Below are 22,230 nucleotides of genomic sequence, written 5' to 3'. Positions count from 1 at the left end.
GATTAAACCAGTGTCAAAGTGTTTGTATTTGGGAAGTCACAGTTTGGTACACTGCGGGATGAAAGGCAGGGACCATGGTGGGGTCTAAGGAAGTTTTACCAAGTAGGTGAATATCTGGATAGTTCAGAATAGTGCCCTGGACTAGGATATTCATAGGACAAACTTGGGACTATCCGATACCTGCTCGGCATCGCCAAGGTTAGGTAGTGAGTATATATCTCTTTTGTGAGCCGATGAATGACTAATATTCTCGAGAAAGAAATAATTATGATTGTACCAATGTTTTATGAGAAATACTCAACTACCTAATCACTTCCCAAAGCAACTTTTGATGTTCAGATTGGATCATCAGAAGTGGAATATGGATCCATATGTCTGGTAAAACAAGATCAAGTTTGGTGGTTATAGGTCCAAATCTAGGCCCCCGGTGTCTGCATTGTTTGTTGAGTTTATTAAGATTGATATTTAAGGCTTATAAAGACCTCACTCCTTTCATATTTTTCTTTCATATGTACCTGTTGCATGAACAGAAGATGAACCTGCTCAGTGAGAGTTATTCGGGATATTATTGGTGGATCTTCTGAAGATTGACTCATGGATAATTTCTATTAATATCTTTAGGAGATGTTAAAAATTTAGAAAATCTTCTATTCTGATGTAGGACTCTTAATATTTAACAAATATATATTTTTGTAATATTTCATGAACAATTACATAAATGCAAACTACATATATGAATATGAAGTTATGTTATTATTAATGTTCTCTCAAGGATAATCTTATGGAAAAAAAAATTAATTTCATATCTTTTTATCAAATAATAATTATTTAGTATAGTAGTCGGGGCGTCACAACAAACAATTACAAAAAATAAAAAAATATAAAGTGTGTAGTGTGATAAGGTTACTCAATACACTACAAGTGTTTTAATAATTTAAACCGGAACAAGGATATAACAGAATGAATATTATAGTGGGTATAAGAATGAGGACGAGGACGGAACAAATATGTACATCTCTATCATCATCCCCAATCGAAAAGTCAGGTATTCCTTATATTTATACTCATACATAGTCAATGTGAGAATTTTTCATTAAAACAAAACTTATTCAAATGATACTCACAATATGGGTGTAAGTTTATTTGCCAATTTAACACAAACTAAATTATTAACACAATTATTTCCTTCTTTGCAAATATGTACCCAACCTTTTATAAATAAACGTATGAAAACATTTCAATCATTTGCCTTTTAACTTTCAAGGTAGAATGTTATGGTTATTGAAGGTTTGCATCACAATAAATGAATCACATTCCATCCAGATTTTAAACTTATCAACTTGATAAGTTTGTTTCGTGACAAAGGTGACAAAATAAACATATACATTAGGAAATCAACAAGTTATATGATCAATGTTACATTTTACGAAATTAGTAAATGGGAGTAACCCATCTAATATGGATAGGGATGGTAAAAACATATACAGATAATATTTACCTGCTATTTGATTCGCTAAGAAAATCAGTTTCGTTATTAATCAGATTCAAAACAAAATACTCAATAAAATATTAATATAAATAAAGTTGATGTTTCTAATAAATAAATTGAATCTATTAAAAAAAATATTCGATCTTCAACAAAAATCCCAAGTATAACATATATTTATTGTATATTATTTTATAGTTTCCATACAATAATAAAAAATTATTATAGGATCTTAAGATTCATGAATTTTACATGTTCACGCACATAATTATACATTTATGCATATAAATCATAATAGGATACTAACATTGATCAATGAGAGATCCAATAATAATGCGTTCTTCAATATCCTTTCTCCAATCTATTTGTTTGCTTTCGTTAATTATAAAATCTAAATATTCTTTATCAGAATTCGTGAACATTAAATTTGGGTGAAAAAGAATATTTAAGAAAGTTCGTTAGGATATGCTCTAACTTTGATATGATACTATGTTAGAAGTGAGTTTTAAGCTTAACTCAATTCTACAGAACCAGTTTGTAAGATGAGATTTGCACTCCACTTATATATTATGAAATGATTTTATCCCAATAATGGTTAGTTCATTTAAAACTTAGTCAAATTTTATAAAAGTTTAAACATGACCTTGTTCTAAGACAAAAATCATTCAAACTCGGTCTATAATATTTTGCATCAAAAGTTTTAGAGAAGAATAACTTTTACATCGAAAGTTGATCCATTTCTTAGTAAAAGCTCAATCATTTATAACCTACAAATGACTTTGATTAAGACCATGGCACTCCTAACTAAGACATTTTCAAACTTTAATATCTACAGTTGATATAGTAAAACGAGTACTAGAGTGGTCAAACTCCAAATTAATCGTAAAAAGAGTTTGATAACATGTTACGAACAATCATTTAAGAAACTATTTACAAATTTTGAACAATTTAATAACGTAATAAAATATTGTTCCATACTACATATAATGTCATACGACCTATAAGATACGCAACCAAATATACGCAACCAAATATGTAATATATATTGATAAAACTAATAATAAAAGAAGGTTTGCGAAAATATTTATATTTTCGTTCAAAGAAAAGGTATAAGTACTGTTTTTTATTGTTTAAAAAAAATAATTAGTATTAAACAAACAGAATAATATATTTGGATAAAATAGTATTTAGAGTATTAACAATAGAATAAATACAAAAAAAATTAAGTTAAATATTTTTAATAAATAATTATTTAAATTATGCAATGTCCACACTAGCACATGTATTATTTTTAAAAATCATTTGGGCTGGGATGATCATGGACTGTCTCAATTTTGGGTTGTTACCTGATTCTTCTTGCACCTCTCTTTTTTTTTTCTGCAACCCCACAAGTTTGATAAAATGACCATTTTATTATCCTCTTCTTCTCTTGTGGCTAGCGGTGGCGGCACACCTCTTCCTGCGGTGGCACATCTCTTCACCTCTTCACTTCACAAGCCATGAGAAGACAATGATGGAGAGAAAATGGATACAATGAAGAATGAGTAAAGAAGATGATGCTATTAATACACATAATAATTAAATTGACTAAGTTAATATCATAAATTAGTGAATTATAAATCTAATTTGTCCAAGATACTTTACCATGTCAAAGTAAATTTTTTTAAGGATTTTTTTTTTAATTTGACTAAATTAAAAGAAAATTTTAAATGAGAGGAAAGTTCTTTTTATTTTTTTTTTAAATGAGAGAAAAAAATATTTTTATCTTTACTTATTTTAAAGGAGTATCTCACTTGTATAAGTATGCTTCACAGAAGACGCTTCATTATCTATATTTAATCCTTTTCAAATTGAACTACACTAATTGGCACCGTTTTTTAAATTGTTATATCATCCCAAAAGATGGTTTTCGACATCCATATTTTCAGCCAGTATATTTTTTAAAGGCAAATAAGTGGAAATTTCTATGCCTCAATGTTTTAAAGGACAATTTTGATTGAGAATAAAACTTAGAGAATCAAAATAAGACTAGAGATAATTTAACTTATTCCTGTCAACCTTAAACAATGAGAGATGTGTTATTATAATTCTCATAAGAGTATATATATATATATATATATATATATATATATATATATATATATATATATATATATATATATATACTTATGCTTGGAAATAAAAAAATATGATGTGAAGTGCGTAGGTTAGGTAAGTTGTATATGCAAGCAAGTAGTTATAACCGGAGATGGCGATGATATTATGTGATGAATATGGTTTATGTATTTTGATGAACATGAATTGCATGTTGTAAGATAATACTTATATTTCAGAAAATGAAAATCACCCTTCATTATAGGTCTTGACCAATTATAAATTTGTATATTTAATCATTGCGACTAATGAAATAAAAGTTAATTGAATCATTAAATATCATGTTTCAAAATGGACGAATAAATTCAATTTATGTTTTTTTCAGCTTCATATGTAAGTTTTATTTTATTATTCTTTTAAAAAAAATAAAATTTTATTTATTTATTTTTAAAATAAGTATACCTATTTTAAAAGAAGTTGAAAACTAAAAGAAATTAAATTCTAATAAATTATTAAAAGACGTAATTATTAAAAGAAAAATTTATAATAATTAAATCACAGTTAGAACTAAATTACGAGAAAGCACATAATAGTTAACTTTTTTATTTTATGTTCATAAAAAATTGTTATATAAAAGATTCATGAGATAAAACAAAAATATGAAACTAATATTTTAGTATAAAGTGAGACAAGAAAAATTATTATTTTTCTTTAGAATTGAACAAAATATGTAAGAAAAGAGTAGCACTACAAAAAAAATCTTTCATTAACAACCAATTTTAGTGATAAAAAATTGTTAATCATTATAATAACCAATTTATATACCAATTTACAAACTAAAAAATTATTGGTTACAAAAGTAGTTACTATTATGAATAAAAAATTATTATTGATCTCTAAAATTTAGTTATCAATATTTTGACTACAAACAAAAATAGTTTATAAATTGGTCACTCAATATTAACTATAAGATTTTGACTACCAACAAAATTAATTTCTAAATCCGTTTCTAATTAATTAATGATTAATTTAGTGATCAATTATAATATTTTATTCATAGATTATATTAATAATCAATAATTTTTTATTTTGGAAATTAATATATAAATTGATCATAGTAATTAACTATTTTATTCATTAAAATTGATTATTATTTAAGATTGTTTTTAACTGTTCACACGGTGTGTAAAATATGTACCATCTGTTTTTATAACAAGAGAGGTTAGGAAGTAATTCTCTAAAAATGAGATGTCATTGGAGTAAGTATATAAAAAATAAAAACATTGTGACCGAAATGCAAAGAAAAAAAGTGAACTGATAAATGTTTCATCCTTAAAAAGGAAGGATTGACCAAAAAAAAGGAAAAGAAAATGTACACCCATTAGAGACTTTGGTTGCAAATATAATAAAATATTTTATTTGAAGATTGATCTAGTAATATTAAATACCAACCAACCATACATCATACATGTCAATCTGCTTTTGCTTTACCAACCCGCACTATAGAAATAGCCAATAACTATAAGTGCCACTGAAAAGACCAGAAGAAAAAAAAAACTCAAAGTTTATACTTTTTTTCCCAAAATAATTATTATGACAATGTATGGTCTTTTACGTGTTTGAAATGATACTCAACTTTTCTTTTAACATGGAAAAAAAATATTTAGAGACCACTATTTGTTCATAACAATATTTATAGTGTAGCTACTTTTATCAATAAAATGTTAATTTAAGGAGTTGTTTATTCTTTTTAATTATATATTTAATCATCGAATTTTCAATTGATTCAATTTTGTTTTCTTATATATAATTTTTAATTTAGTTATCTAAATTTTCAAAACGATTTAATTTGATCTTTTCAAGTATATGTCACGTCGTGTATCTAAATATGTCACATATTCATTTATAAAATTTGTATTTTTTTAAAAACATATCACATATCAATTTATAAAATTTGTACCTTTTTAAAAACATAAACTAACATGTGTTATATTAGAATTATATTATGATGCAATAAAGTGTCACGTATCAGTGTTATTGTTAAATAATAATTATTGTTTTCAACTGTTTCTATATTTAAAATTTTGGTTTAATTTAATCTTTTTCATTTTTTAAAATAATCTAATTTAAAACCAAAATAATAATTAAATTTAATCATAACTTATATATAAATATTAAAATAATTTTTAAAAATTTATATATTAGATCATTCTAACTAAACATTTAAATTATTTTATTTTTTATGTGTAAAATATTACAAAAAGAAGCATAATGGACAAATGAAGGGTGTTTGAACATTGGTGAGACATCGTAAATCCCACTAAGAAAAAGTTGGGAGTCTCATTCAGAGAGTATGTTTTGACATTATAAAATTAGAAGTCAAAGTTGATGTATGAAGAGAGTTTGATTAGTCGTTGTGTGAATGGTCCTATGAATCGTATAACCAATACTACTGGTTCATTGTCATGGTCGGTTTTGAATTTTAACCAGCTCAAATCATCACATACAATGAATTACAAAACAAATTTCAAATGAAAAAATCTGAGTAAAAATTTTATTCATTTTTTGATTGAAAATGGTTTATATCATCAATTTAACTTCAATTAATGAAAAAATACATAAAAATTTAAGAAAAAAGAAAAAGTAATAAAGGTCGATTTTCAACTAGTTATTTATTAAAATCACACATTAACTTATATATGAATAAAGAAAAAAAAAAAGCAAACTGGTATAAAAATAATTAATTAATTTAATAATTCTCACTAATAAGTTTAACTCAATAAGTTTTTAGACAATGTGAAGAATTTGGATAGTCAGATGTGGAATTTAGAAATTTTTTATCAGAAAAATTTTATGATAAGCTTTACAATTTTATCAAAAAAAAAAGTTAAATGTTGAATAGTAATATTTTTAAATATTCGTGATTACTGTATTAAGTTACATTAAATCTATTCTTTTATTATATGATTCCAAACAATAAAAAAAAACTTTTATTTACTAACTTATCTTAGTTCAAGATTAAATTCAATGTTTAACAACTAAGATTTTACTAAACAAATCTGTATTGAATTTTTTATTTGTCAAACCAAAATACATTTTTTTTTTTCACTAATGCAACATAGCTTATTGACTATAATTATTTTCAAACTTACTTTAACTTTAACTGTTATAAATATAAATTTGTAGTTTATCATCTTGTAGTAAAAAATAAATCTTTTAGACTATGATTGGAACTGTAGTCTAAAAATCACTTATAAAATGTGATTCTTTCTATAATTATAGTTTCTTATTATTTATAAACTACGGTTATACCAATTATTAGGATAATCGTAGTCTATTATGATTTATATGTTACGATTATTCCAATTACCGTAGTCTAGTATTTTTTTAATATTTGTTTTGTTTTAGGCTTTTAGTTCCTAACTATGTAATTTGGACAAAAAAAAAAAGAACTAAAACCAGAATCAAAATTTAATCTCACCATTAAACAAACTAAATTTGTTCATATAAACTAATTACAAAATTCAAAATCTCAATAAACCAATTACAAAAAAAGTTATACTAAACAATAAATTCAAAAACAAATAATCTAAATAACACATAATAATTCAAATAATAAAAATATATTACCATATACAATTTTTGTAAACTCGTTAAAATAGGTGAAAAGAGAAATGCAAATATGAGAGTGTGTTTGAACCATAACACGAGTAACATCATTCTGGATGGCAACATAATCACGCAAAAGGGTAATAATAATATGTGTGGTCATTGCAGTGCAAAGAGTTAAACACGAACAAGGATTTAGGCTGTGTTCACTTTTGTGGATGAATTTGAGAGAGAGGGAGTAGATGGGTTTGAGTGGATTTGAGAGTGAATTGTGTGTTTTTTTAAGGGATTTAGAGGTGATTGTGAGAATTTGAAAGTAAAGTTTGTAAGTAATTTGATTGATGTGATATATTAAAAAAATTATTTTAATGAAAATAATAGGTAAATTACTATTTTACCCTTTATATAATAAGTGTATAAATTGATAATTTTATGTGTTATATTTATTTCGATAATTTTTTTACCACTGCAATGGTAAAAAAAAACCTGCAAACAAGAAATAACAACCATATTTAGCCACGAAGCAAATCAATTCTAATGTATCAAGATTGACATTACAATTATAACAAAATTTAGTGGAATACATGAATCTCACGCATCTCTCATAAAAGTTATAAAATGAGAAAAAGAATGACCATCAAGTAATTTTAATATTTATCCACGCAGATCTTCTCTAATTTGCGAAGATGCATATTCAGCTCTTTCTTCCAAATCCATGCCCTCATTTCCGTACAAATTGGTTGAAAGAAACAAATATTCACTTGCTCTCACTCGCTTCTCAATAGTAAATCTGTTGAAAAGAACAAAGACTTAGAGTCAAGCGAGAGGAGAAAAAAAGTGGAAGAGGAAGAAAATAAGAAAGAAGGAAACGTGAACCTAAACCAGAAATAATGAGGTAGTACTAAAAACGTAGCCTATTCAGGATAGTATAATACTAGATTGAATGACTTCTATTGGCTTAAGAATTAATATATAAGAAGTTGTTAGAAAAGAGAGTAGTGATTATTGTGGTTGTCGATTCCTTTTCTCTTTTTTCTTTAGGATTTCTTTTTCATCTTCCTTGTTCTTAGTAGAACATTTTGTTTTTTCCTATTTTTGCATGGTATCAAACTTTGTGTATACCAATGTTGTCAATAATATACCATATTTTGTGATTATTAATTTTATTTATTTTTCATAGTGAACTCATTACAAAATTCATAACAGAAAATATTTTAGTGATCAATTTAGAAATCCATTACAATTTTTCTTTTTCATAATAAAAACTATTTTAGTTAACAATGATTTTTAATTTATAAATTGATATCTAAATTGATCACTCCAGTATAGTAATTAATTATTTTTAGTCATTAAAATTGGTTATTATGTGCAACAAAGACCCCTAAAACGTGTTTCAGCCTATTTTCATGGTGGTGGTTGCATGAATCGTGTTGGCGCCTTCCACTCATCATTTTGAGTAAAAAATACATTATATGTATTAAATCTATACCTATATATTTTATCCTTTAATAAATAACTGATTTTTAAATTAAAACAATTATTTAACTTTTTTCTCTTTTAAATAATCATTTTATTAGATTTAATTGTTTAATTCATTTAAATTAATCATTTTTAAACTAAAATAAGTATTTTTAATAAAAATATTATTTGCAAAAATATTTATAATAAAATTTAAAAAATTGCAGTTGTGTTAAAGGGAATAATTTTGTATTATGTAGGTACTTCTTTCTGGTGTCATTCTCCATTATAGATACTTCTACCTTTTACTTATTAAAATAAAACAAGTTAAAGTTTCAAAAATATCATTATGATATAAATAGAAAATTCACCTAACATACATGCCATAGTTTAAACATATAAAGAAATTGAAATGTGAAAAATATCGAAAAACATTTAAAAGAAAATAGAGGACAATCCACACCAAATACATTGATTCTTAGAAACCTTAAGCATTGTCTTATTGGAGAACACATTTCACAAAGTGTCGGCCATAACCTTTACAAGTTACATTTCTATCGTTTTCTCATTCTTTTTCTAACAAAGGTTTCCACTAATACATCAAACGCGTAGAGAAAAGTTTACCCAAAAGTTTGGCTTTGTTACTATAGAATAATATTATTGTCTTTTTCTTTTTCAATTTAATTAATTTGGTCATCAAGTAATTTAAAAGATTATAAAAACTTACCAAAACCTCTATTTACCATGATATGTTGTCCCCCACAGACACGTTTAATTAACATGTTTTATGATAATATTAAATTAGCATAAAAATAAATGACCTAAATTTGTTAAACAAATTGAATATTCCTTTTACTTGTTTGAGTAGTTAAAGATTGTTGAAGGAGAAAAATCTTGACCTAGTTCATGTAGAAGATGAAAGTTTAACAAGTGATTTCGACTTGCACTAAATAGAGAGATGATTTGGCTATAGTAAGTGATTTTTAAAGAAATCATGGTAAATTAGTTTCACTAAATTTCACTTAAAATAAAAATAACGATCAAAATTCGATAAATTTAATAAATATATTAAAAGTTGATAAAAAGAAAAAACTATCTCAAAACGCATTAAGGAAACATGTTTAATACAACATTACTTTTTTTTTTTAAAGGATCACAAAATAATCTAAAGTATTTATAAACATGTTTTCAACATATAGGTTCGTTAATGCGATTTTATACGATATTAATTACTTAATAAATTAATTCAATTACGTTATTGATGTGAAATATAATAATAAATTTAACTATGATTTAGTAATAAAATATAAGAACATTTTGTTATTAGATTATTATATATAACAAAATAAAATAAAAGTGACTTTAATCGATCTATGGACGTTGGCTAATAAATCTGGCCATAAGCTCACTCTTAATCATCGGAAAGTTTGAGAGAAGAAAAAATAAACCCGAAATAAATTGAAAAAAGATGAGATTGAAGAAAAAGTTGAAGAACGTATTTTTATTGTATTTTTCATAGATAAATGTTATTATCTCTATTATAATTTATGTGTGATAATTATAGATTTTAAGATAATGTAGAGTAGTTTTTCGGAACGAATTAGAGATGTAGAAAACTATAAGAACGAAACACATGCTTTATTTTAAGTTTTTATCATTATAAACTCATAATGTTATATTTTTATGGTATAGTAATATTTTAGGTGTCATTTAGTTATTATTATTATTATTATTATTATTATTATTATTTTGTTACTTCTTATTTGATTTGATTAGATTGAATCATATACTTTAAATTAGCGTTAATGTTTTAAAAAAGAATACAGATTGTAAATGGAAAAAAGGTAAAATAAAATAATAAAATTTAAACATAGTCATAAGAAAAAGTTACTGAAAGAACTTTTATATTATATACAGATAAAATATAATTTAGTATGTACCAATTACGTGTTTTGAAGTTATCTTCATTTTTTTCAGAGACAAATCCCACCAGAAAGGTGGTAGTCACATTCATAGTGAGTGAAAACCAACCAAACAACCATAATAGGTTGAGGTTTGACACAAAAAAAATGGGATTGTTCTTTAAAGTCAAAGTTCATAAGCAAATTTCGGTACATATAAAGAAGTTGTTGTGATAATGTAATTAATACTACTTAATTCTCATGGTCGGTTTTCAACTTTAAATAATTTATTTATATACATTAAAATCTTAATTATGTTGCATTCACCTGTGATCCATTAACAATGTTGAGGGGCCAACTGGTAATTAATTAGACACAACTTTTCAAGAAATCAAAGTTAATTGGATTTATTTATCATGTATCTCGTTGGTAGATTATGGGGATACAAAACTATTTTTCATTGAATATTCGAAGTTTAATAGACATGTATTAGAAATCATTTTCACTAAGTTTAATAACATGATTCTTCTTAAAATCAATGAGCATAATCATATATGAGAATTTGTAATCGGATGATAAATTAATGAAATCTCAATGTTGATTAGATTGATCTTTACACATATTTATTATATTATAAAAATTTAGTTAAGTTTCAAAAGTCGTAATTTTTAATAATTTTAATTGGTTTTATTAATACTTTTTATTTATTCAAAAATTTATATTTTTGAAATTAGTCTCATTTTTAAATTTTTTTTATTAACGTACTATTAAAATTCTCATATTACAAAATTTTTTTTTTTGCAAATTTGTTAAAATTTGTAAGAAAATACTTTTTTCTGTTATTTTTTTCTAAAAATTTTGATTAGCTGATAATTCTTTTGTGGATAATTATTTTCTACAAAATTATAAAATTTGTAAATATTTTTTATAAAATTTGTTAAAAAAATATTTTATACAAAATATTTTTCAAAAAAATTTGTAACAATTTTCTGCAATTTTTTTATAATAAAATTTATAAGTATTTTTTATAAAAAAAATTAAAACAAAATTGACAAAAAAAATATGAATTTTTTTAATATTAACGATGCAACTCGAGTTTTATCCTATCCGTTATTATAATTAATCGTTAAAAGATGTGAAAAGTGACGTGGTTAATATATAAAATATATTACGGTAAACTTAAAATAATAAAATGTGATGGATAATAAAATATTATCGATGTGACTTACAAAATGACAACAAAATTCTCTTAATATTTATAAATGATGATGTGAATTTCATTAAAGAACATAATAACTTTGTTATCTAACATAATTTTAAAAATACTAAATTTATTTGTTATTTAATATAATTTAAATTAATCACAACACCTCACATTTATTTTTAACAGGTAGAACCAAGTAAACAATGTCACACGATAAAATAACACACAGTTAAAAAAAAATTAAATTGACAGAAATTTAATTGAAAACATAAAAATTTTAAATATTCAATATAACAAAAAGAATTTAATAAAAACTTAATTAAAACAATAAGACCGAAAACAAAACATGTACCAAAAAAAGGGTTGGTGTTTTTTAAAGTAATTAAGTGTTGTCCAATCGTCTAAGTAAACTGCTTTTAGAAAAAGTGTCTAACTAAAATCTCCATTAGATAACGTTGATACTAAAAAGGTTTTTTTTAATTGGATTATTAGACAACACTAATTTCTTTTATCTGTTAATTTTCTGATTAGCTGTAAGCGATGAGATTTCTGGCACTCTAATTATGGGTATCAAACATGATAACTCTATTATTAATATATTGATTCACACAACATGTGTTTAATACAAAACTTGTAACTTTAAGGAGCATTATAAACATTTTAAACGATGTTCAATTATATTAAATAAGAAAACTTAAAGAAAAGAGAAATTTAAATTACGAAAGAAATTTGTTTTAAAAGGTTATTTACATGATTTAATAAAGATAAATAATTCTTAAAATTATTAAAGAGTAAATGTTTAATTTTTTTATCATATTAATATTATAATAGGCACACAATATTTGTAACACCCTTAATATACTATCTCTTGTACCACTTTATAAATATAAGAATCTTTCAAAGAAAAATGTCAGCTAACATGTATATAGATTAATCCTAACAAACAAATTCCAAAATAAAGTTAATAATATAAATATGCAAATTAAATTATGACAACTCTCCTAATTATTTATCAACTATAAATGAATGCATCAATATTTATATAGTGATTTTTTTAAAAGAGTATATTTAAGCTCAATAATAAACCTTTTTTTAAAAGGATAAATTTTAGTGAATGCAAGAAAAATAGTGTGCCCCCCCACCACACACCTAAAAGTTGAAGTTCTGACCTAAGAGAGAAAGAGAAAAAGGAAGAAGAAAGGAAGAGAGGATGGTGGTGGTGGTGGAATTGAGTGGTATACAGAGGATTTATTAATTACCACTACTTCTTGGATGGGATCATAGAACCTGGAAAGCAACATCTGAGTGAGTTCATCATCACTTCTTCACAGACCCACTGCAGTTATACCTACAAACCCTTTATTATTATTTCCTGTTCTTCTTCTCAATCAATTAGTTTTTATTCTTTCCACGTAAGTAACATTGCTGCAACAATTTTATGTGGTTATCAATCAATGCCGGAGAAGATTCTGTAGTTAATGGAATCTGCGTTGCTTTCTGCTTCTCTGTGTAAAAGTTTCGGATACAAAATTATGTCATTCTCATCTGTTCTTCAACTGCATATATCTTCATTTCTACATTTTCATATCCAATATTTTTTAAAATCTCTACTTAAAAATCAGGTTTGAGAAATTTAAGATTTTGAGAAAACACTCAAATATACTTTGGTTTTGTTTTTTTATCACTTTTACGCACTCTTTTAAATATGATAAGTTCCTAAAACACTTTTTTATTAATCTGAAAAGGTGTGACTTTAATCTTATAGTGTTTAATGTAAAAACATTTTTATAGATGAAATTTGAGGCAAGGAATGATATTCTTCTTTGAGGTATAGGAAATTCTTTGGGCTAAAAGAAAATACCCACGTAAGACTTCCATATTAATAAAAGGAGATGAATAATTGAGAATAAGATACATAAGATTCTGTCTTACTCGATCAATATGACCTAAGGTAAAGCATCGAAATCCCTAGCTAGGTCTCAAAAAATATTTAAAAAATATTTAGAAAATTGGCAAGTATTTGATTAATTATGTAGAAAAGTATTTGATATGAAATTTAGTAATATATTAAGTGAATTAAATACGATTTTAGACCGCTCATCCTAGTTATTGTAACTTTAAGGGTTTCATTATTCTCTCATCCTCTCCACTTATCAACATCATTCTTTGCTTCCTTTATTGGTGTATGGTTGTAGTTTTTCCTTTTATTTGAATGGATAAAAGGTTGTACTTTGAGATTTCTGATTAAAAGAATTTTTATAGAGATCACAGTAAAAGTGTTAATTTGATCCTAATCCATAGGTCAGTCCTGACTCACTCTTCATAAAACTTCATTTTAAGAGGACCTCAAATGAGGGGCCAAAAAAAGTCAGAGCTCCCAAAATTCCCTCTTTAGTGGGTTAGGGCTAGAACTAAGGTGGATTAGACCTCTCAAATAATATTAGATTAAGCCAGAGTTAAAGATCAAGTCGAGCAATTCGGACGGGTCCGAAGACCCAAACAGTTATGATATATAACCCTTAAACTTAAAACCACATTGTATATAGTAAGATATAATTGAAAAGAAAAAAAGTAGGAGAAGGAACCTTAGGTATGAAAATGGAACTCTTTGCAAAAAGCTTTCTTGATTTTTGGAGGGAATAGGGTTGTCAATAGACAAGATGATGTTACTAGATTGTGGTCACTCGTAGGAGGAACCTTCGGTTGCTATTCTAGTTTATAATGCCTTCCACGTACAATTGTTTTCCCATCACACGTTCACACTCTCTCAACCTCATGCTATTTTTCTCTATAATAAGAAACTATTCCGTACTAGAATAATTAGCCTAGTCCAAATTTTTGTTTATCATAGATAGTTAGAGAGATTGCTCACCGTTGAAAGTCGCACATCGACTAGAGATAAGGTCAATTCACGATATATAAGTGGGTGCAATTCTCATTTTGCAAGCTGATTGTGGGATTGAGTTGGACTTAAAACTCACTTCGAACATGATACCATAGTTAGGTTAGAATCTACATTTTATATATATAAAATTTGTTTGAAAGATTTGGGTATGTTCAATTCCCAAGTAACAAAACTTACAACTAATATTTATCAATAAAAAAATTGAATAATACATATAAAAAACTTAATAGTATTTTTAATGTAAAATTTTAAAGTTCAAATGTTTGTGATTTTTTTGTTACTATTTTTTTATGTTCTTACTTAATATAAGACTTTTAGCTTTAACCACGATTGGATCTTACCAAAAATTTTGACAAATTCAATGTTATAATTTTCTTTTATATGTCTTTTAAATTTTTCCTTTTGACTCAAGATGAATAAGTAATCTATTCTAGAAAAAAAATTGGAATTAAAATGTTATTATAACTAATAATCAAGAATTATTATTATTGTTTTAACGAATCAATAATAATAATAATTGATAGAAAATTTAGCCTTCCTCATTACTTTGTAAGAAGTTAGACATTCAACTTTAGGTGATACATCATCTATCATAATCCGAAATTCAATAAGCATGTTGATTTATGCAATAGTTATGCTACTTTAAAATTAAAATTAATACTGATTTTAATTAAATGATAGAGTAAACTATTGAAAATAAATAAACTCACTAAAAAATTTGTTTAAGATTTATATCAGAGTTAAATATATTTTTAGTCTTTGAATTTTTGTCTCTGTTCGTCCTAAATTTTGATATAATTTGATTCTTAAACTTAAAAAATAAATAGATGTAGTTTTTATCCCAACTGCGTGAATTTTTTTTAACATGCTAAACAATATTTGTAGCTGAAGTTTGAGCTGTTTACACCATTTAATACATTCTAACTCAAATACAATCATGAAACACCATTTAACATAAAAAAATGTTAATGTCGTTGGGTTAAAAGAACTATATCTATTAATTTTCTTAAGTTTTGGGAGCAAAATATATTAAAATTTGAGATAGTGATGAATTTCAATTTCGCGTCTAAATTTAAGGACTAAAATCATATTTAACACTTTATATTATTTATAGTTTATTTTCATTTCTTAATTTTTTTTTGAAAAAAAAAAAAACACCCATTGAAAACTAGCCTTGTCTAGTAGAAATAATGCATGTAAGGGAAACTCAATTAAAACGAAATAATTTGGTGCTATGAAATTTGGACTATAGATAATTTTTGGTTAATGACACGTAATATATGCTTCTTCTAGTATGTGTTTTTAGCTAAATGAATTCATATTCTGAAAGTAAAAGGCTCATAGAAGAGATTGAATTTAATCTTAAAGTATAGAATCACTTAATGGTGTACACTGTTTGAATTTTTTTTTATATTATTTTTTAAGAAAAATGAAAGACTTACACAAGGGAGACAATCTCAATTTAAAGAGAAAAATAATAGTGACATCAAACTAACTAGGTAACTACAAAGTTTGACTTTGATGACCACATAATTAACTACTGTTTGACTAATAAATTTGAATTTAATTATCTAAGTAACACTATGAATTATCCTAATAAACTATATAAGCAACCATATGCCATTAATGTGTTTATGTATGAACTATCTATATCCTGATATTTAGTTTTCAAATACTCCAATTTGAGATAAAAGAAAATTCTTGAAAAGATAGAAAAAAGAAAGACAGAAAGTGGATCCAACGTTAAGGGATCCAATAGAAGCGAGGTCCAGTAAACCATAGAGCATGAACAAGGAATATAAACAGGATAGCAACATAAATAATAAGAAGAAAATTATAATTTCCAGAAAAGGAAATATAAAATTTAAAAATATATCCCAAAATCAGACAGGAACCAAAATTATCATTTTTGTATCTTTGTACACAAAAGCAGAGAGACAATTGTAGTCAGAAAATGGCACCAAAACTGCAAACCAAACCACTATACATCAGACACTTTTATTGAATTTTTATATGATACAACATGTTTTTGTTTTCTTGATAGTATATAAAATAATGGAAAAGAGAAGAATTTAAAAAAGAAATAATGGAGGCAATGAAGAGGAGGTCCAATAGCACTAAAAAGGAATATAAATACGATAGGTACATAATAGGATGAAAATAGATCCCAATACGTAACCGCATCAACCTTCTTTGATTCCCAGCCAACTCTTTATCTTTTTTACTCTTCATTTTCATCTCCCTTACTAAACACACATTTCTTCATATGGCACAACTTCAACCACCACTTCCGAGTCAAACTCGGAGTCGTCAACTCACGTCGTGGTTAAATTTAGCGGTGGCTGAAAGCTGCGTCGGTAAGCGTTTTAAGCTTCAAGAACGCGGTTCTACTTTTACAACCGAGTTACGTGCCGGTACAGCCACGTTTCTCACCATGGCCTACATCCTTGCCGTCAACGCCACCATCATAGCTGACTCCGGCGGAACTTGTTCTGTTTCCGATTGCACCTCTCACTGCTCTGACCCCAAAATCCCCCTGGCCCAATGCCCCACCCACCTTCTCATCCAACCCGACTCCTCATGCAAGTACCCGCCCGTCAACCCGGGTTACGCAGCGTGTGTGGAACGCACGCGCCGTGATCTCATCGTGGCCACTGTCATATCCTCTCTCGTGGGCTCCACCATAATGGGCGTGTTCGCGAACCTTCCATTGGCGCTCGCGCCAGGCATGGGCGCCAACGCATACTTCGCCTACTCCGTCGTCGGGTATCACGGGTCGGGTTCAATACCCTACCGAACCGCATTAACCGCTATCTTCTTAGAAGGCTTAATTTTCCTTCTAATATCGGCCGTTGGATTCCGCGCGAAGCTGGCGAAACTCGTTCCCAAACCCGTCCGAGTTTCCTCCTCTGCCGGAATCGGTCTCTTCCTGGCCTTCATTGGGCTTCAGAGCAACGAAGGCATTGGGCTCGTCGGGTTCAGCCCATCAACACTCATCACACTCGGAGCCTGCCCGAAAGACAAACTAACAGCGCTAGCTCCCGTCACAACAATCAACGGAACCGTCAGTTTAATCCCTGGCGGCGCCGTCTCCGACAAGATACTATGTTCGGGAAGCCGCATGGAGAATCCCACCCTATGGCTGGGTCTTGTCGGGTTCGTCATCATAGCTTATTGCCTGATGAAGAACATAAAAGGCGCTATGATATACGGCATCGTTTTCGTGACCGTGATCTCCTGGTTCAGGAACACGCCCGTTACGGTGTTCCCCAACACGGAGTTCGGCGACGCGGGTTACAATTACTTCAAAAAGATCGTTGACGTGCACGTGATTAAATCGACGGCGGGGGCGCTTAGTTTTGCTCACATGGGGAGAGGTGCATTCTGGGAGGCACTGTTCACGTTCCTGTACGTTGATATATTGGACACGACTGGGACTTTATATTCGATGGCTAGATTCGCGGGGTTTCTCGACATGAACGGTGATTTCGAGGGTCAGTATTTCGCGTTCATGTCTGACGCGTCGTCGATCGTGGTGGGGTCGTTGCTGGGCACGTCGCCGGTGACGGCGTTCATCGAGTCCTCGACGGGGATACGGGAGGGGGACGGACGGGGCTGACGGCGTTAACGGTGGCGGGGTATTTTTTGTTGGCGTTCTTTTTCACGCCGTTGCTGGCTTCCATTCCGGCGTGGGCGGTGGGGCCGCCGTTGATATTGGTGGGGGTGATGATGATGAAATGTGTGACGGAGATTGATTGGGAGGAAATGAGGGAAGCGATACCGGCGTTTGTAACGATTCTGTTGATGCCGTTAACCTACTCTATAGCTTATGGGTTGATCGGAGGCATTGGAACGTACGTTGTGTTGCATGCGTGGGAGTGGGGAGGGAAGTTGATGAAGAAATGTGTGAGCAAGGGGAAGAAGAAGAACTTGAAGGATGCTTCATCCAATCTCAATGTAAATGCAAATACAAACACAAACCCTCGTGTTGTTGATCATCATGAACTAGAACATGATAAAGTTATTCAAGTATAAGATTATGTAGATCTTTTATATTAGGAAACAACGTTGTTTAATCCAACAAATTATGTTATTAGCTGCTTTATGATTATTATCGTTTTGCTCAGTCTTTACCCATAGAAGATTTACGAGTTTCAGTTCTTGTTTGATGAGACTTTTTGTGATTTTACAAATTTTAATAAAAATAGCTAATAATTGAAAAGTTTCTATTAGATTTTTTTTTTTACATATTAAGAAGAAATGTGTTAAAAAAAATGAGGAGATTTGTGTAAATTTTAAATTATCTGCACTGAAAATATGAGCATGTGGGTAGGTGTTGTATGTGCAAATAGGGCTGGTTTGTTGAATGAAAAGGACATTCAATTATTAGGTTTCTTGATCCCAAAGAACATAGATATGAGTAGGGTCAAAAATATATCACTGAATCAAATAACAATGAGTTTGCCTATGAAAAAAATATTTGTAAACAGCAACAATATTTACAAGTTGCATTTTTAATTTATGATATATTTGTTGATATATAGGAAATGTTAATAAAAATAAAATAGAGATAATAAAATATTAGATGTCAACTTCTAGAAACAGAGAGTCCCTAATTAATTAGAATTATTCTAAATATAATTTTTAAAGTAATTATCATAAAAGTTGAAATTTTTATCATAGATGACATTTTATAGTTGAAGGATATATAGTAAAGAGATTTTGACATCGTTATTTTAATTAAATTATAAATTATTTTAGTTTTAATAAGACCTTACAAAGAGATCACTTTATTAATATAAGGACAAAAAATACATACACCAATTTTTTCGCTAAAAGATAATACAATTCTTATAAAAGAAAAATATAATTACCTATCCCAATGCATAATATACCAACTAAATGACCGACTTCAACATAATCATTTCAATTTCGATTTGATAAAGGTTCGTTACAGAAAAACAAGTTTCATCATAGTTCTATCAAGGACTGAAGTGACATTTACTAGAATTTAGGCCAAGTTATAGAAAGAGAATACGGTAAGTAAGGACATTATTATATGGACTTTATAATAGATTGACGAATGATAATATTTTAACTACTAAATTTTGACAATTTTCTCTTATAATATGATATGTTATTTTATAAGTGGTTTTAATATATTGAGAATGAGAAAAAGAAAAAATGAAAAATTACTTAAAAAATGACACATAAGATTATAAGGAAAAATTGTCAAAATTTAATAGTCAAAAAATCATTTTCCTATATTGATTAGGACTCAACCTGACACTCAAATATCAATATTAAATGTTTAAAAGTTGATCTAAAATTTATGGACTCAAAAATTGAATCTAAATTCATCTTATATTACATTAATTTAACTGTTATTATCAAGAAGGGGTTATTATCAAGAAGGGATTCACTGAGAGATTATATTTGTAATCTTTTGTTATTATGTGTGTATTCTTTTAATCTTTATAACTACAATATTCCCTTGATTTTAGGAATAAAAATGATTTATATTATATTTACCTGTAAACAAAGTGTTAATTCCGGAAAGGAAAGTGAAAAGTAAAAGAAAGAAAAAAGAAAAATGACTGAAAAATGTTAAGTGATTTGTTTTGTTTTATAATAATTTTATATGAAGATATAAAAATATATTTATTTATTATTTAAATTTAGAAAATTAAAATACTATAAATATGTGGTATTTTGTCAAATTTCTTATATTTCCAAAACTTAAAATCTCAAGACCAAATGATGTTATTTTGATTATAAGAAATAAAGTGAGAAATAAGCTGAAGTAAAGTTGTTTGGACGTGAAAAGTACGATAAAAAGTGAGGGAAAAGTTTGAAGCATTGATGTAATATACTAAAAATTTTCTAGATATTTAAAAAGTAATTTTAAAAATATAAGTTATTGTTAAAATGAATTTCAAATTAAAATGAGAATTATTATAAAATAAGAAATTAAATTAAAAAAAATTATTAAAATAAATTATTTTTCAAAATATTTAAATTAAATAATATTTTCTAAATTATTTATTTTGTTATAATATAAAAACATATATATTAATAAAATATGAAATTATTTTATTCACTCCTTATTTTAAAGTTCTTAATTTAATTATTTTTATAATATAGAAACGTATATTTATAAAATATTAATTTATTTCATTTAATAATTTTTTTATTTTATTAAAATATAACCATTTTAATAATATTTACATTGATAATCGATTACGCGAAAAATATGGTTAATTATATGTTTATTTATTCACAAATCTACTCGTTCAATCGTGGAAAGTTTTTCATTAAAAATGATCTCATTTTTCTTTTATGGTCATCAAAAAATAGTAATTCCTTATATATGGTAATTTTAAGCTACCATTGATTGATCAAAAGTACATACATAACTTGAAGTAGGACAGAAGAAGCTTAAAAAAGAGGTGTATTAGAAGTACCTTCGAAATATATATAACAAGTTTACAACTTAATTTTAATCATCATTAGTGAAAGTGGGTAAATTTTGAATTTCATGATTTTTTCTTTTTGAATTTAGTTAAGGGCTTTCATCCCTACACTTATCTAAATCCTCCTCCAACATTTCTATCATCTTCTCTTTCTCATATACTGCTTCCAAGAGCCTACTATTTTCTTCTCTCAGAGCTTCAAACTGGTAAATTATTCCTGCAATTTGAGCTTCAATGGCTTCATCACTCAACTCAAACACACTCTCCACCACTCTAATGAAACGCCACAAACTCACCACAACCAAAAAACCACCACCTTTTCCCACCAAGAATGCTTCCAAAAATATAGCCCCAATCACCACAACTCCATCAACAACATACCCCACATGCTGGAAAAACGAAGAACCTAACCCCACAAGTAAAGCCACTGTCTTTGCTGCAAGAAAACTCAGAATACCAATCCCAATCCAATGGAACCATTCTTCTGCTACGCTGCTTCTGCGTCTCTCGCACGAAACTAGAGATGAAGATAGCTCGAGCGTTGTGATGACGAGGTCTGCAACAAGCAATAAGATTGTGAAGACGTGAAGCCATGTTGAATCAAGGAAAATGGCCAAATGGGTGCGCCATGCTGCTCTGCTATTGGAATCTTGTTGGCTGGATGTGTTGAATAGAAGCAACCATCTTTGTCTTCTCTTCCATGATTTCACCAGAGTTTGGAGTGATGAATCTAGTATTTGCATGGAAAATTGAGTTTGGTTGGTTTCTGAGGAAACATCGACAGGTTTTAAGGTTTTCATCGATGAGAAGTGCAGAGTTTGGTGATAAATTCATGATTTTAATATGACTGGGAAATGATGATTATCTTTGACGAATTTGATGTGGCATGTTGGTGAAGTGCAAGTAAGGTCTGAAATGTTTTGCAAGATTTAGCTTTGGGGTCACGTTATTAGACGCCACATTATTTGCATTAGCTTGTCGTCATATTAGAAACTCAATATTTCTTTTATTAGATTTTCTCGTGTATATTATATTATTAAGAAATATAAAAATGAATTTTAATTTTAAAGTTTATCTCATTTATCATCAATTTTTTAAAT

General features: G+C 27.5%; 1 protein-coding gene and 1 pseudogene across 1 annotated transcript; one reads left to right on the top strand and one right to left on the bottom strand.

Annotated features, from left to right (window-relative positions):
• The first annotated feature begins 16,802 nt into the window (after positions 1-16,802).
• LOC114183624 lies at positions 16,803-18,826 on the top strand (annotated as a pseudogene).
• A 2,305-nt stretch (positions 18,827-21,131) lies between these two features.
• LOC114185974 lies at positions 21,132-21,965 on the bottom strand. Its single transcript, XM_028073965.1, has one exon. The coding sequence runs from the start codon at positions 21,928-21,930 to the stop codon at positions 21,220-21,222; it is 711 nt and encodes a 236-aa protein (XP_027929766.1). The 5' UTR covers positions 21,931-21,965; the 3' UTR covers positions 21,132-21,219.
• Between the last annotated feature and the right edge of the window lie 265 nt (positions 21,966-22,230).

The sequence above is a fragment of the Vigna unguiculata genome, chromosome 5 (assembly GCF_004118075.2).
Source record: "Vigna unguiculata cultivar IT97K-499-35 chromosome 5, ASM411807v1, whole genome shotgun sequence".
Lineage (NCBI taxonomy): Eukaryota > Viridiplantae > Streptophyta > Magnoliopsida > Fabales > Fabaceae > Vigna > Vigna unguiculata.
The sequence above is the reverse complement of the archived record's forward strand: the minus strand, read 5'-3'. Positions and strand labels throughout refer to the sequence as shown.

What these genes read in the sequence shown, in the direction of transcription:
- LOC114185974 (XM_028073965.1), bottom strand. Translation starts at nt 21,930, where the DNA reads ATGAAAACCTTAAAACCTGTCGATGTTTCCTCAGAAACCAACCAAACT.